Source organism: Polypterus senegalus, chromosome 17, assembly GCF_016835505.1.
Source record: "Polypterus senegalus isolate Bchr_013 chromosome 17, ASM1683550v1, whole genome shotgun sequence".
NCBI lineage: Eukaryota > Metazoa > Chordata > Cladistia > Polypteriformes > Polypteridae > Polypterus > Polypterus senegalus.
In genome coordinates, this window is record NC_053170.1 from 2,849,746 (window position 1) to 2,864,745 (window position 15,000).

Sequence of the window (15,000 nt, forward strand, 5' to 3'; positions counted from 1 at the left end):
TAATTGGACCAGACCTTTGGCCAGCAAACTAACCAGACCTCAATCCCTTCGACTATCGAATCTGGGGTTTGATGCAAGACCGCGTCTACCAGACTCCAATACGAGACATCGAGGACCTGACGCAGTGCCTCATCTCTGTCTGGGCTGAACTGAAACAGAGTGTTGTTGACAAGGCAATTGATCAGTGGAGACCAAGGCTGAGGGCTTGTGTTCGTGCCAAGGGAAAGCACTTCGAACAACTTCTTTAATAAATCATAAAACGCTTATTAAAATTACTGTTCCACATCTTGTTGATAACTTTGAATGAAAAGGTAATCTCATTTTATTTATGTCAAAACACGAAGACTTAATTTCAATAAGCTAGTGCAGCGATGTTGTTTGTTTGATGTGCGTAATTAATACAACTGTTGTTGGAAAACATATTACATACACTTTGTATCAAACATTAAGTAAATCAGCCGACTATTGTTGAAGATGTGATGAAAAACATTTTGGTGTGTTTTTTTCCCCACTCACAATTGATTTAGATAGAAATACTGTATAAGGAACAAGCTGGTTAAGTTTGCAGATGATACCAAGATAGGTGGATTAGCAGATAATTTGGTATCCGTTATATCATCACAGAAGGACTTGGACAGCAGACAGGCTTGGGCAGATTTGAAATTTAATGTCAGTAAATGTAAAGAATGACACATAAGAAGTAAAAATGTGAGGTTTGAATACACAATGGGCAGTTAGAAAATGGAGAGTCCACCTTTATGAGCAGAATTTAGGAGTCATAGTGGACTCTAAGCTATCGACTTCCAGACAGCGTTCAGAAGCCATTAAGAAGGCTAACAGAATGTCAGGTTATATAGCGCCTTGACGTGTTGGAGTACAAGTCACAGGAGGTTCTGCTCAAGCTTTATAACACACTGGTGAGGCCTCATCTGGAGTACGGTGGGCAGTTTTGTTCTCCAGGCTACAAAAAGAACTTAGCAGCACAAGAGAAGGTCCAGAGAAGAGCGACTAGGCTGATTTCAGGGCTACAGGGGATGAGTGATGAGGAAAGATGAAAAGAGCTGAGCCTTCACAGGAGATTAAGAGCAGACCTGACTGAAGTGCTTAAAATGATGAAGGGAACGAGTCCAGTGGATCAGACGGTGACTTTAAAATGACTTCATCAAGAACATGGGGACACAGTTAGAAACTAGTGAAGGGTATATTTCGCACAAACATTCTGATTTTTTTCTTCACATGGAGAACCACAGACACTTGAAGTAAGCAAACAAGTAGTTTGGTCGACAGGAGGACTTTCAAAACTCAACTTGATGTGATTTTAGAAGAATTAAGTGGACAGTACCGGCGAGCTCTGGTGGGCTGAATGGCCTGATCTCGTTCAGATGGCTCTAATGTTCAGCTTTATAAAACACTAGGGAGACCTTGCCTGGTGAAGTGTTTTGGTTTCTGTGTTACAGAAATGACATAGGAGTGCCACAGAAGAGCAACCAGGCAGATTACAAGAATGAGAAGAATGAATTATGAAGTAAGATTGAAGGAGGTGAACACTCTCAGTTCAGGCAGATGGCGATTAAAAGGAGACCTGACTGGGGAATTTGTGCAGTGGATCGAGACGGTGACTTTAAAATGAGCTCATCAAGAACATGGGGACACACCTGGAAACCTGTGAAGGGGAAATTTCACACAAACGTTAGGAAGAGAGCCACAGACACATGGAATAAGTGACGAAGTAGGGTAGTGGACAATACGACATGAAGGGGTCTTCAAAGCCCAGCCTGATGTTATTTTGGAAGAATGAAGTGGACAGGACTGGCGAGCTTTGGTGGGCTGAATGGCCTGTTCTTGTCTAAACCTTTCTAATGCAAGATAAGCACTAAGCAGTTTTGATCTTCACACAAAAAATGGTGGATTGCAGTTCATGTGATAATTTAATAAAAAATAAAAAAAAAATCTAATCCCACTATCTAGTTGAAAGTAGTAGTAGTAGACTTGACACACACTCTGAGCTCCCCACTGCACATTACCTGTTGGCAGGTGTCACATTTGTATGGCTTTTCTCCACTGTGCGTCCTCTTGTGTCTCTCCATGTGGTACTTCTGAATGAACCTCATATTACACTGGTCACAGCTGAAGGGCTTCTCTCCTGTAATAAAACAATCAGCCATGAGCTCCACAATCAACTTGTGCATGGGAAAGGCCCTACAAACATATACTTTGATTATTAAGGCTGGTCCAACCACCCCTCAGCTCTACAAAAACGAGGTCAGTAGTCCCAGCCTCATCTAATGCTCTACATTCTTTTTCTAGTCATCTTTAAGCCCCCCCCATTCATTTATTATTCACCTGACACATCCCATCATCTGGTGTTCATTCTTTTCCTCATGAACGCTGATTTGATATTTTTGAAGCAGATTTCAAATTCACTGGCACATGCGACAAGGCAGCCAGAGCAGCAGAGACCAGAATGTCAGTGTCTCTGTGCTTCATAAAACGTCCCGCATTCGCTCCCTGAACCCACAGCTTTTTTTTTTTTTCCAGTAAACATTTACAGCAACCCGGAGTTCATCCCAGCAGTGGGCACAGACAACAGGAAGCATCTGTGACCTGCCACCTTCAGGGCACTCCACCGATGTTCTATGGGGTTTGAGAGAATCAGCCAGGAAGAATAGGATCAACTGCCCAAATCCCGGCATGCCAAGCTTGTAGAGTCTAATCCAAGAGGACTCAAAGGTGGGATTCCTGCTCAAGAGACAGTGAATTAGGGGTCCGGATACTTCTATGGTTCTTTGATTTTTCTTTTAGTAAATCTGCAAACCCTTCCGGTCACATGTTTTCGCTTTGTCATTCTGGGTTATTGATGTGTAGACTGCTGGGTAAACATGGCAAATCCAAACAGTTTAAAATTAAACCAAGTCAAGGCGTCTAATTACTTACTAAATCCACCATAGGTTTAATATTCTGGCTTGAGAATGAAACGGACCCACACAACAACTAACACGCTCTCATGCTCAGTCACAGGAGAGAGGAAAACGCAAGTCATGTTGTGAACATAAAAACAGAAGACGTCATGAACTGATAAGAATGAGGGTGGGGGGGAAAACAAAAAAGAGCCGGTGCATTTTGGACACAATTTGATTAGAATTTGATGCTGACTCATATGCAAATCATGCAACTGTGAAATAAAGTCGAGTCGCAGCATATCACATGAGATACTCGCACACAAGGCGGGCAAACTGCTCACTCTCTGGCCGACTAACACTCGCCATCACCCTAAACCAGCGACTCTGCCCGGCTGTCATTGCTTATACACAATGAAACTTACCGTATATGCTGGCGTATAAGCTGGGTCTTGAAACCCGAAAAAAATCTATCATAAAAATCAGACCCCAACTTATATGGCGGTTCAAAAATGCAACACTTTATTTCTTTTTCTTTTACATCTTCTTGCCTCCTCCAATCTTGCACCAGTTTCTCAAATGCATCAAATTTTGTTGTAGCAGTGCAGTTACCGATTTCTTTCGCTACTTCAATGACTTTTAATTTAAAACCGGCTTCATATATTCTTCTGATCGAACGCTCCATCGTAGATTAGTAATGCTCTTACGATAAAGGTGTATGAGGGTGCGAGATACAAAAAATGCAAACGTCCCTTCGGAATAGTTTGAGTATTACCGTTTGGTCACGTAGGCACAATACATAGGAATAAAAAGGCAGTGTACCCCGTGGATACTCTCTCTGGTGGGCATTAGCATATCGTAATCTCTTGGACCAATAGCGCGAGTTTTCCACATTCGACTTATATGACCGACATTATAAAATACCAGAAATTAAGTCCTGACTTATCCATGGGAGAACTTAAACATGAGTATATACAGTAATAAAAATGGTTAACTAAACACATTTAAATGGCCCACACGACATCTACCAAAATAACCGTGAAAGACGCAAGGAAGAAAAATAACCTGCTTACGAAGAGGACAATTACACAGAAGGGTAAGCAGAACATACACAATCATCTGAAACATAAATCAGTCTATTTAATAAATTTTAGCATAGATTATAAAAAAGGAATAAGAACGCCATAATAGGAAACTTATGAATAAGGCCCAGCATGCATATCAGAACGCAACAGGAAATTATAATGAAATATACGATGAAATATAAATATTGTATTTTATGTTGGCAAAAAATTCAGGTAAATTACCACTTTCAGTAAGTGGAAGAGGGTCAAAAGTTGCCAGAGACTTTAGTAACGTAATACTGGGACACAAAATTTTGTTTACGTAAAGCAAAAACGATCTCAAATACGTACGGTACGTATTGCCATTTGAATGTCAAGCGGAAACTGTGATAATCTGAAAAACTGGTCATATTTCAAAAACATGCAAACAGACAAAAAATGCTTAGAAGGTGATGCTTTACCATAATACGATGTGAAATTATCAAATTGTTTAATATTTTTGGGGAAATGTTTCAGGTAAAGTACCACTTCTGTTTAGCGCAAATACTGTAGCTCAAAAGTTGATAGAAATCTCAGTCATGTACCTGATACTTTTGGTTGACCAAAGTGAAAGCGTACTCAAGATATCGTGTTTATACAAACACACACACACGGAGACAATTCCAAAGATGGACATTACAATACTTTCCCTACAAGAAAGTAAATTAGACTCGGGGAGATCTAAAACGTCAAGATTAATCAAAATCTCAAAGTCCAATTTCTGGACGACTACAATTCTTTCCCTAAGAGAAAGCAAATCGGACTTGGAGATCTAAAATGTCGAGATTCATCAAAATCTCGAAATCGAATTTTTGGGCTAATTTCAAAATAGTGAATTTATAGAGAATCCAAAATATAAAAAAAGACCTCATGAAGCACATTTTTATTTTTTCCACTTTTATACGTTTCACAGATATTTTACTTTTTCTTGCCACTTCTAAAACTACCTTGTTTTGGGCTGTTATGTTAAGTGGGCAGTACATTAGGTTAACACTTTATATTTTGTATTTATATTATAAAATATATATATATATATTATAATATAAATACAAAATATAAAGTGTTAACCTAATGTACTGCCCACACACACATATATACACAAATACATTTCATTATAATTTAGTTGTCTATCATGTATACAGGGCCATATTCATAAGTTTCATATTATGGTGTTCTTATTCCTTTATTATAAACTAAGCTAAGATTTATTAACTAGACTGATTTATGTGTCACATGATTGTGTATTTGTTTGGTTCTACTTACACAACTCCCAGCCTCAGTCACTGCTTACAAAATTCAGGTAACTGGGAAATGATGTCAACACCCCTCTGAAACAAAAATGCTATCCAGCTAACCAGCAAAAGATTCCTAATCTTTGAAATCATCCTCCACACCCAACAGAGGAATTGTACATTAACAAGAATCTTCTCTAAACTCGACCGGAGATTTAATAGAGCATTATTTGTATAACCATCCTGCTCGATGAAATAACTGATTTCCCCTTTTTGACGGCTACATGTCACAAATAATTTAACTCAATGACAAGCCTTACTGATCCCCCAGACCGTAAATAGCTGAAGTGCTCCCTCTAGTGACAGTTCACAGATTGCATTACACTTTAGTGTGAAATTCTAACAGCCGTGTCCAGCCGTGTTGCGTCACAAGACTTTCCCAAGAATTTTCAGCCCTTTAGCATGTTTCCTTGCGGCCAGATGTTCACATAAACCCAATTTCTAAAATGCCATGTAAACGCTTACTCCAGTTAGAGAAATCGGGTTGTTGGCCCCTGAAAAACCTGACCTAACAGAGGTGGATTCCTCCACGAATATTCTGAACACGTAAGCAGGTAAACCCTCGATTGGGTTACTGTTAAGGATTTTATAGTCCACCGTCTATTTGCATGCACTCTTAGCAGCTGCGGGTAGAAGCGTCCAAAGAACAGATTTCCGGGGGCACACGCTCAGGCAGTTGCATTATTCCTTCTCCTTCCTGAAATGATTGGTCTCAATATTTCAGAAATTGCTAAATTTACACTGATGAGTGGATCGTACAGAGCAGCACAATCTCGAGGGCAGCTGGGTGACGTTAAAAGTAACGTGTGTTACGTAGTCCAAGGAACAACCTAAGTGTAGTACTCGTCTTACTGAAGTAAAAATACCCGCGTTATTTTTCCAGCAGCACTGGGTGTGCAGCGTGAAGCAACTAGCGGCATGCCAGTCCTTAGCAGGGTTCAGTTGCCAAGCCAAACAGAAAAGAGTGGGCTGCACGTAATCCAGTAACAGGCACTTATATATAAACATTAATTTGACTAAACATTTTTAAAACACAAGAAGATGACTGCACACACAAGGCTTATTTTCAGATTCCCGGTGGCTGATGGATGTTTTTTTTGTGCAACATGATGACAACGGCGTGTTTTGCCAAAGAACTCAAGACGATTACCGTATAAACTTGTGTATAAGTTGGGCCTTGAAACCTGAAAAACCGAGCATAAAAATCAGACCCTGACTTGTACGGCCGTTCAAAAATGCAACACATTTTACATCTTCTCGCTTCCTCCAATCTCACCCCAGTTTCTCAGACACTTCGAATTTGGTTGCAGCAGCGCACTTACCAATTTCTTTTGCTACTTCAACGACTTTTAATTTAAAACCGGCTTCATATTTCCTTCTGATCGAACGCTCCATCGTAGATAAGGGAGGCACGTACGATAAAGGTGTATGAGGATGTTAGATACAAAAAATACGAAACCGTGCAAACGTCGCTATGGAATAGTTTGGGTATTACCGTGTGGTCATGTAGGCACAATACATGGAAATAAAAAGGCCATGTGCCCCGTGGATACTCTCTCAGGTGGGCATTAGTATATCGTAATCTCTTGTACCAATAGCGGGAGTTTTCCGCATTTGACTTACAGTCATGTGAAAACATTAGGACACCCTTTAAAAGCATGTGGTTTTTTGTAACATTTTTAATAAATGGTTATTTCATCTCCGTTTCAACAATACAGAGAGATTAAAGTAATCCAACTAAACAAAGAAAACTGAAGAAAAGTCTTTTCAAGATCTTCTGTAAATGTCATTCTACAAAAATGCCTATTCTAACTGAGGAAAAAGATAGGACACCCTCACATGTATTCCCTCTTAAATTGGCTCAGATCTCACACAGGTATATCACACCAGGTGCACATAATTAGTAGATCGTTACTCTGCATGTTGAATGAGGCTTGCCCTATTTAAACCTCAGACATTTAGTTTGGTGTGCTCCTGACTGTTGAAGTGAGAGTGAGCACCATGGTGAGAACAAAAGAGCTGTCAGAGGACTTCAGAAAAAAGATTGTAGCAGCCTATGAGTCTGGGAAGGGATTTAAAAAGATCTCAAAAGATTTTGAAATCAGCCATTCCACTGTCCGGAAGATAGTCTACAAGTGGAGGGCTTTCAAAACAACTGCCAACATGCCCAGGACTGGTCGCCCCAGCAAGTTCACCCCAAGAGCAGACCGCAAGATGCTAAAAGAGGTCTCCAAAAACCCTAAAGTGTCATCTCGAGAACTACAGCAGGCTCTGGCTACTGTTGATGTAGAAGTACATGCCTCTACAATCAGAAAGAGACTGTACAAGTTTAACTTGCATGGGAGGTGTGCAAGGAGGAAACCTTTGCTTTCCAAGAGAAACATCGAGGCCAGACTGACATTTGCCAGAGATAAAGTTGACAAAGACCAGGACTTCTGGAATAATGTTCTTTGGACAGATGAGTCCAAAATTGAATTATTTGGACACAACAGCAGAGGACATGTTTGGCGTAAACCAAACACAGCATTCCAAGAAAAGAACCTCATACCAACTGTGAAGCATGGAGGTGGAAGTGTCATGGTTTGGGGCTGCTTTGCTGCAGCAGGACCTGGTCAGCTCACCATCATAGAATCCACGATGAATTCTACTGTGTATCAGAAGGTGCTTGAAGAACATGTGAGACCATCAGTTAGAAAATTAAAGCTGAAGCGGAACTGGACCATGCAACATGACAATGACCCAAAACATACTAGTAAATCAACCAAAGATTGGCTGAAAAGAAGAAATGGAGAGTCCTGGAATGGCCAAGTCAAAGTCCAGATTTGAATCCCATTGAGATGCTGTGGGGTGACTTGAAAAGGGCTGTACGTGCAAGAAACCCCTCAAACATCTCACAGCTGAAAAAGTTCTGCATTGAGGAGTGGGGTAAAATTTCCTCAGACCGATGTCGAAGACTGGTAGATGGCTACAAGAACCGTCTCACTGCAGTTATTTCAGCCAAAGGAGGTAACACTCGCTATTAGGGGCAAGGGTGTCCTATCTTTTCCTCAGTTAGAATAGGCATTTTTGTAGAATGACATTTACAGAAGATCTTGAAAAGACTTTTCTTCAGTTTTCTTTGTTTAGTTGGATTACTTTAATCTCTCTGTATTGTTGAAACGGAGATGAAATAACCATTTATTAAAAATGTTACAAAAAACCACATGCTTTCAAAGGGTGTCCTAATGTTTTCACATGACTGTATACGACCGACATTATCAAATACCAGAAATTATACGGTAAAAATCGAGTCCCGACTTATCCGCGGGAGATCTTAACTCTTTTAGGGCGGATGTCGACTTTTGTCGACAGGAGGGGTTGAGGGCGAATGTCGACTAAAGTCGACATCCAGGGATAGAGGCGATAATCAGCTGTTAATGGCGACAAATCTCACTGTCACGTCACAGGCATTCCCTCTGTGCTTGGAAGAATGATAGACTCGTTGACTCGCAACTAATCCTAGCGTGCGTGAGTTGCGAAATGTAAACAATGGCAAGATGGTATCGACATGTGACAATGGAGTGAAGCGAGTGCAGAAAAGAAAACACTCGCAGACAATGACAATGTTTTGCGCATTATCGCGGAGTCGGACTCTGATTTTTCAGAATCGGATTTTATTGACAGTGATCAGGAGATTGAGCAAGAGAGTGAGAAGCCGGAATCAGCTGATCAAACACCAGCCGATGCCGCGCCAGCAGATCTGCTGCCAGCTGAGCGCTTCGCGCAGCCGATGCATCTACAGCAAGGTTCGCGTGGGATAAATACACAGACATTGATCCGTTGAGAGCCGATCTGGCTACCGGACTTCACAAGACGGCATGGCTCGCTGTTGGACACGACAGATCACCAGCTGCTGTACTTCAGGCTGCTCTCTCCTGATGCTGCTTTTCAGCTACCGTCAGACGAGATAAACAGGTAGGCAGAGAAATTTTTTCAATCGCGGGCTGCGTTTGCATCGCATTCTCATTTTTCAAAGTGTAAACACACAACAAAAGACGAGATGAAGCGTGCTGTGGTATTACAAATAGAGATGGGACAGAACTGGTGATATAACTTCAGGGAGCATTGGTCCAAACGTGCTTTGTCCCCTGGTGGCTTTGGACAGGTTATGTAGCATGGTGATAGGTACGTGCTGCTGCAAAGTTTTATTCACTTCTGTAATAAACAGAAGCAAATCCCATGGGGTGAGCGGGCTATAATGCCATGCATAAAGTTCATAAAGTTTCAGAAGATGAAAAGAGGTGACAATACGGTTTTCATGCGGGCAGAAAACTTGGTGGCAGTGGAATGGCACAATGGCAAAAGGGTGACTTGTCTCTCTACAGTACACACTAACAATATATGTGAGAAAGAGCGGCAACAGACAATTGAAAAGTAGGCACTAAAGCAACACGTATTGTAAGCAGTGCAATGTGGCAATGACTGAAATTGGCTGCTTGGACCGAGATCAGACTTTGCAGGACTTTGCTGTGTAAAATGTATGTGAAATCATAGAGTATGCAGGCTCATACAACATGCAAGACAGTAATATTTGTCAAAAGTAAATATTTTTTGTTGATTTGATATGTTAAACAATTGCTTTGTGTTCTTTTTTAAAAAATGTTAGTTTTTGGAAAAATATTCAGCCCTGGGAGATAAGAAAAAAAAAAAAAATTAGCCCTAAAAGAGTTAAAACGCATATATATACGGTAATTACGGATTATTAAAGAAACCAGGCTTCTGCCCTAACCAGGTTATTCACCAGTGCGCCAACTCTGCAGTTAATCAGCTGCACGACTGTCTTTTTGAGCAAAGATCCTGAATGGCTGGCAATTTCCTTGATCTCAATCAAAATACCACGGAAAGTGCCGATAGCTTGTCCTCCAGCTCAGCTCTTTGCAAACCTCAAGTCCATAATCTTGGTGTCATTTTTGGACAGCCACCTCTCTTTTGAGAAACAGATTAACTCTGTAGTCAGGAGCTGCTTTTTCCAGCTTTGTCGTTTTGCGACGGTCAAACCGTTTTAACCTCATAGGGGATCTTGAGAAAGCTGCTCCCGCTTGTATCTTTTCTCGGCTTGATTACTGCAATTCGTTCTATTCTGGGATCATTAAATCCCCGATATGCAGGTTGCAGCTGGTTCAGAATGCTGCTGCCCGTTTTATGGTCGGGGTAAGAAAGTTCGATTCTGTCTCTCCAAAATTAACCGCCTGTTAGTTACATAATTGACTTTAACATTTTGTTGCTAGTTTTTAAATTATTACAGGGACCTGCTCCTGCCTATGTATCTAAATTGTGTGATTTACACCAGCCATCCAGAGATGGGCGGAGTGGTGGCTCTGAGGCAATCAGAAGGTTGTCGGTTCAAATCCCGTAAACGCCAGAAACGACTCTAGTCCATTGGGCCCTTGAGCAAGGCCCTTAACCTGCAGCTGATCTGTCCTGGGTATGACGCTAATCTGCATCCAGCCCAGCAATTAGGCCCTCCAATCTGCAGGGAAACCTTGGGGGTTGGTGTCAGGACTGGCACTCCAGCCACCATAATAACCTCCCACTGTTTCATGCCATCTGAACAAGTGAGGGTTAGGGTTCTAATCTGGGATCCTGAGTTAGTTTGTCATGTGGTGGGTGCGGCAATGCGCTGTGTCAGTGTGTACTTGTAGTCTCTCGCATCCAGAGGGCTTCGGTTTACCGGTCAGTGGTCTCTTTTGGTCCCCCCCCACTAAGTGTAAAGCTAAGGGGGACGCGGCTTTGGCAGCTGCTGCCCCTTGTATGTGAAGCTCTTTATTTCGTTACGTTAAGGAGTCGCCTCAATTGAACTGTTTAAAATGAGACTGAAGACGCATTTCTATTCTCTCGCTATCAGTGATCTTCCGGAGACGGATGGCTGCCCTACTCTTAGTCGTCATCTTTCTTTTCTTTAACTCACCGCTGGCTGTATTTCATTTGATTGTACTTTGCTTCTATTTATCTTATTTAGGTTCATTGTACGTTTTTAAGTAAAGCACTCTGGCTACAGCTTTTTAAATGTGCTTTGTTTCTTTCTTTTTAAAACATAACATTTATAATAGTGACTCAGCAGCAGAATCCTCTTCTTTAGATCTTTTGTAGCATTGAGCTTTTGTTTTGCAAGTTGCATTCCGAATGAATGTAGCGACCATTGTGTCCAATTTTTTAAAAGAAGGATTCAATAAATTGTGAACTGCCAATCAAATGTTTAAATCGAAAGGCAGAAGTGCCCACTCATTGCACTCAGTTTTAAACATGGTGTCCAGTTATGAGAAACACTGCCACTCTGTGGGACTTCTGGGTAATAACATCCATCGGACAGATTCAGATTTTTCTACTGCCGCCCAAGAAAGGACATTATGACCTGGTATCTGTACCATAAACTGGCTAACAGTTGACCATAATGTGACTTTGCAGTGTAAGCTAAAATGCATTGTGTGCACAATTATTAAGCAAGTTGTATTTTTGAGGATTCATTATAATATGGTACAAGTACAATGCTATCAGTCAATCCAAAATGTTAATAAACCTGTAACTTGAATGTTTTACAAAGGACATGTGAGTGTGAACAACATCAGGGGAATACATATGTGTGCACAATTATTAGACAACTATTAGTGTGCAGAATTATTACGCAACTAAAGGAAAAACGAAAATGTTCCCATCTCACTTGTTTGTTTTCATCTGTTAAAGTGAGAATAAACTCCTCAAACTTTACAAATAAACATTTCTGACATTCAAAAAATAAATAAATAAAATAAATCAGTGCCCAGTATAGCCCTCCTTCTTTTCAATAACAGTCATAAGCCTTCCATTCATGGAGTCGGTCAGTTTCTTGATCTGTTGACAACTTTTTGTGCAGCACCCTCAGCCTCTCCCAGACGCCATTCAGAGACGTCTTCTCTTTTCCTTTCCCGTAAATCTGCCATTTAAGAAGGGCTTTAGGTCAGGTGACAAAGGGGGCCATGTCATTTTTCTTTTACCTTTAAGGCGTTTACTGGCTGGCCACACAGTGGAGTACTTCGATGCATGTGATGGAACATTGGCCTGCATAAAAATCATGGTCTTCTAGAAAGATGCAGACATTTTCTTTTACCACTGCTTGGTCTTCTAAAAACTGGCTGTAAGTTTGGGAGTTGATTTTGAGTCCATCTTAAACCTGAAAAGGTCCAACTAGCTCATCTTTGATAATACTAGACCATACCAGTACCCCAGCTTCATCTTACTGGTGTCTGAGTCAAAGTGGAGCTCTGTGCCCATTACTGATCCAGCCACAGGCCCATCCATCTGCTCCATCAAGAGTCTCTCTCCTCTCATCAGTCCATAAAACCTTTGAAGAATCTGTCTTCAGATACTCCTTGGCCCAGTCTTGACATTTGACCTTCTGTGTCTTGTTCAGTGGTGGTCGGGTTTCAGCCCTCCTTACCTTGGCCATGTCTCTGAGCACCGAACACCTCGTACTTCTGGACACTCCATATAAGCTGCAGTTCTGGAATAGGACCACACTGGAGGATAATGGCTTCCTGGTAACTTCATATTCGATTCTTCTCAAATCTTTGGCAGTTCATTTGCGTCTTTTTTTCTCAACACGTTTCTTACGGCCCTGTTGACTATTTGCAACAAAACGTTTGATGGATCTGTGCTCACGCCCCAATATCTGAGCAATTCCAGGAGTGCTGCATCCCCCTGAAAGACTTTTTACAATTTTTGACTTTTCAGAGTCAGTTAAATCTCGTTTGGCCCATTTGGCCGGAGGAAAACAAGCTGCCTAATAATTCTGCACACCTTGATATAGCGTGTTGATCTCCTTAGGCCACACCCTCCCTCATTACACAAACACACGTCACCTGATGTGCTTAAATCTAATAACTATTCAAGTTTGTACAGCTTAGAGTCGGAATACATAAATAAAAATGATGATATGGTCAAAATACCCACTTGCCTAATAATTGCGCACACAGTGCATGTCTGCCATCTCAGTGTTAAGGCTATACTGGCTTGAACAAAAGCTCTTTGTTAATTACTATTATAATAACAGGAGCATGCCAATATTGACGTAAAATATAAAAAGAGAGAGCACTTCTGTGCATTATGAAATGACGCATATTACCAGTATCAGTCCACAGTTTGAAAACTCGACTTGAAAATATCTGATGATGTGCTATGAAAGCTCTCTGTTTTGTGGGCATCTGCCTCCATTTGCTCCTTTCATATGCAGTCACACAGTGAGGAGAGTGGAGCCTTCCCCTGTAACTGGCGGCCTTGTGGATGGAGGTGTGTGTGGTAAGTGGTCTGTGGCGCGATCAAAGTTTTAAATAAATAATCGCTAACGAGAACGTGCAGGCTTGGAATCGGCCAGGGGTGTGTGCTTTGCTCCGGGTATGGTTGAGGTGCCTGGCTTATCACAGAAACACACACGTGAGAATGCGACCGTCAGTCAGGTGCCCCTCATTCATGCCTCGGACACAGCAGCGTCTCACTTGCCCAGTTCATCTCGGTTCTGACTATCAGTGGTGGCGGGTTAAGCAGGCCCCCAAAGAGAAGTGGGAGCCAAACAGAATACACAACGTGTGCCTTGAGGGCAGATTAAAGGCTCCGGTGGAGGCAATTCCTCGCCAGTCCACAGGGTGGTGCTGTACTCCAATGCCTCTTCTCTACCTCCCTTTACAGACTGGATGATTGAAAACCTTGCCACCTCCGACATCACTTCCAATGTCTGACCACCTGTACCTGCCTCTGCCTACCTGGCGGACCTTTAACTGGAAGTGTCACCATCTTGGATAGTCTAATCGGAGACTCTCATCCTTTGGGGATGTTCTTTTGCCTTAAAGCTGCATCAGTTGTTTTGCCTTTACAATATACAGAGCCATGGTGTCTCCTTAAATCTTTATCCTCTTTTACACCATACACATATAAGCACTTTTATACCTCAACCAATCTATGGTGAACATGTCCCGCGGTGGTTTACAAGAACACAACAGCAGTACAACGGACTATAAAACATATTGTTAGGCTTAGGCCGGGTTTATACTTAATGGGACGTGTGTGGAGGCTACTTCTATGCAAGCGCTGTACTGTTTATACTCGAGTGCGTACTTCATGTAAATCAGGAAGATTCCACCAGGAGGCATTGCGAGATATCATCACGGTGAGAACAGGTTCAGCTTCGCTGTGTTGTGAATTCCTGAAATATTCATTAAACTCTGAAAGACACCTTGCCACAATATCTCTGAAAACGATGGATGTGTGATGATTACTGTACAGTATATACTCACGCATAAGTCGAAAAGTCGATCATAAAATCAGACCCCGACCTATACGCCCGTTCAAAAATAAGACACTTAAATTGTGTAAAAAAAAAAAAACACATTACTTCTTGCCTCCTCCAACCTCACACCAGTTTCTCAGACACACTGAATTTTGTTGCAGCAGCACAGTTACCAATTTCTTTCGCCACTTCAATGACTTAATTTAAAACCAGCTTCATATTTTCTTCTGATTGAACGCTCCATCGTAGATAAGGGATGCTCTTACGATAAAGGTGTATGAGGGTGCGAGATACAAAAAACAGAAATCAGTGCAAACGTCACTTCGGAATAGTGCGGGTCTTACCGTGTGGTCACGTAGGCACAATACATAGACATAAAAAGGCCATGTGCTCCGTGGTTACTCTCTCCAGTG

The 15,000-nt window shown here is 41.6% G+C and overlaps 1 protein-coding gene across 2 annotated transcripts in view; it reads right to left on the reverse strand.

Moving 5' to 3' along the window:
* Positions 1–15,000, reverse strand: part of LOC120517629 (zinc finger protein 281-like) — an 83,123-nt gene that overhangs the window by 5,034 nt on the left and 63,089 nt on the right. For both annotated transcript variants that reach the window (XM_039740049.1, XM_039740048.1), the window contains one exon: positions 2,025–2,143. In XM_039740049.1, coding sequence (XP_039595983.1) covers positions 2,025–2,143 — 119 coding nt within the window. The remainder of the gene's footprint in view (positions 1–2,024; positions 2,144–15,000) is intronic.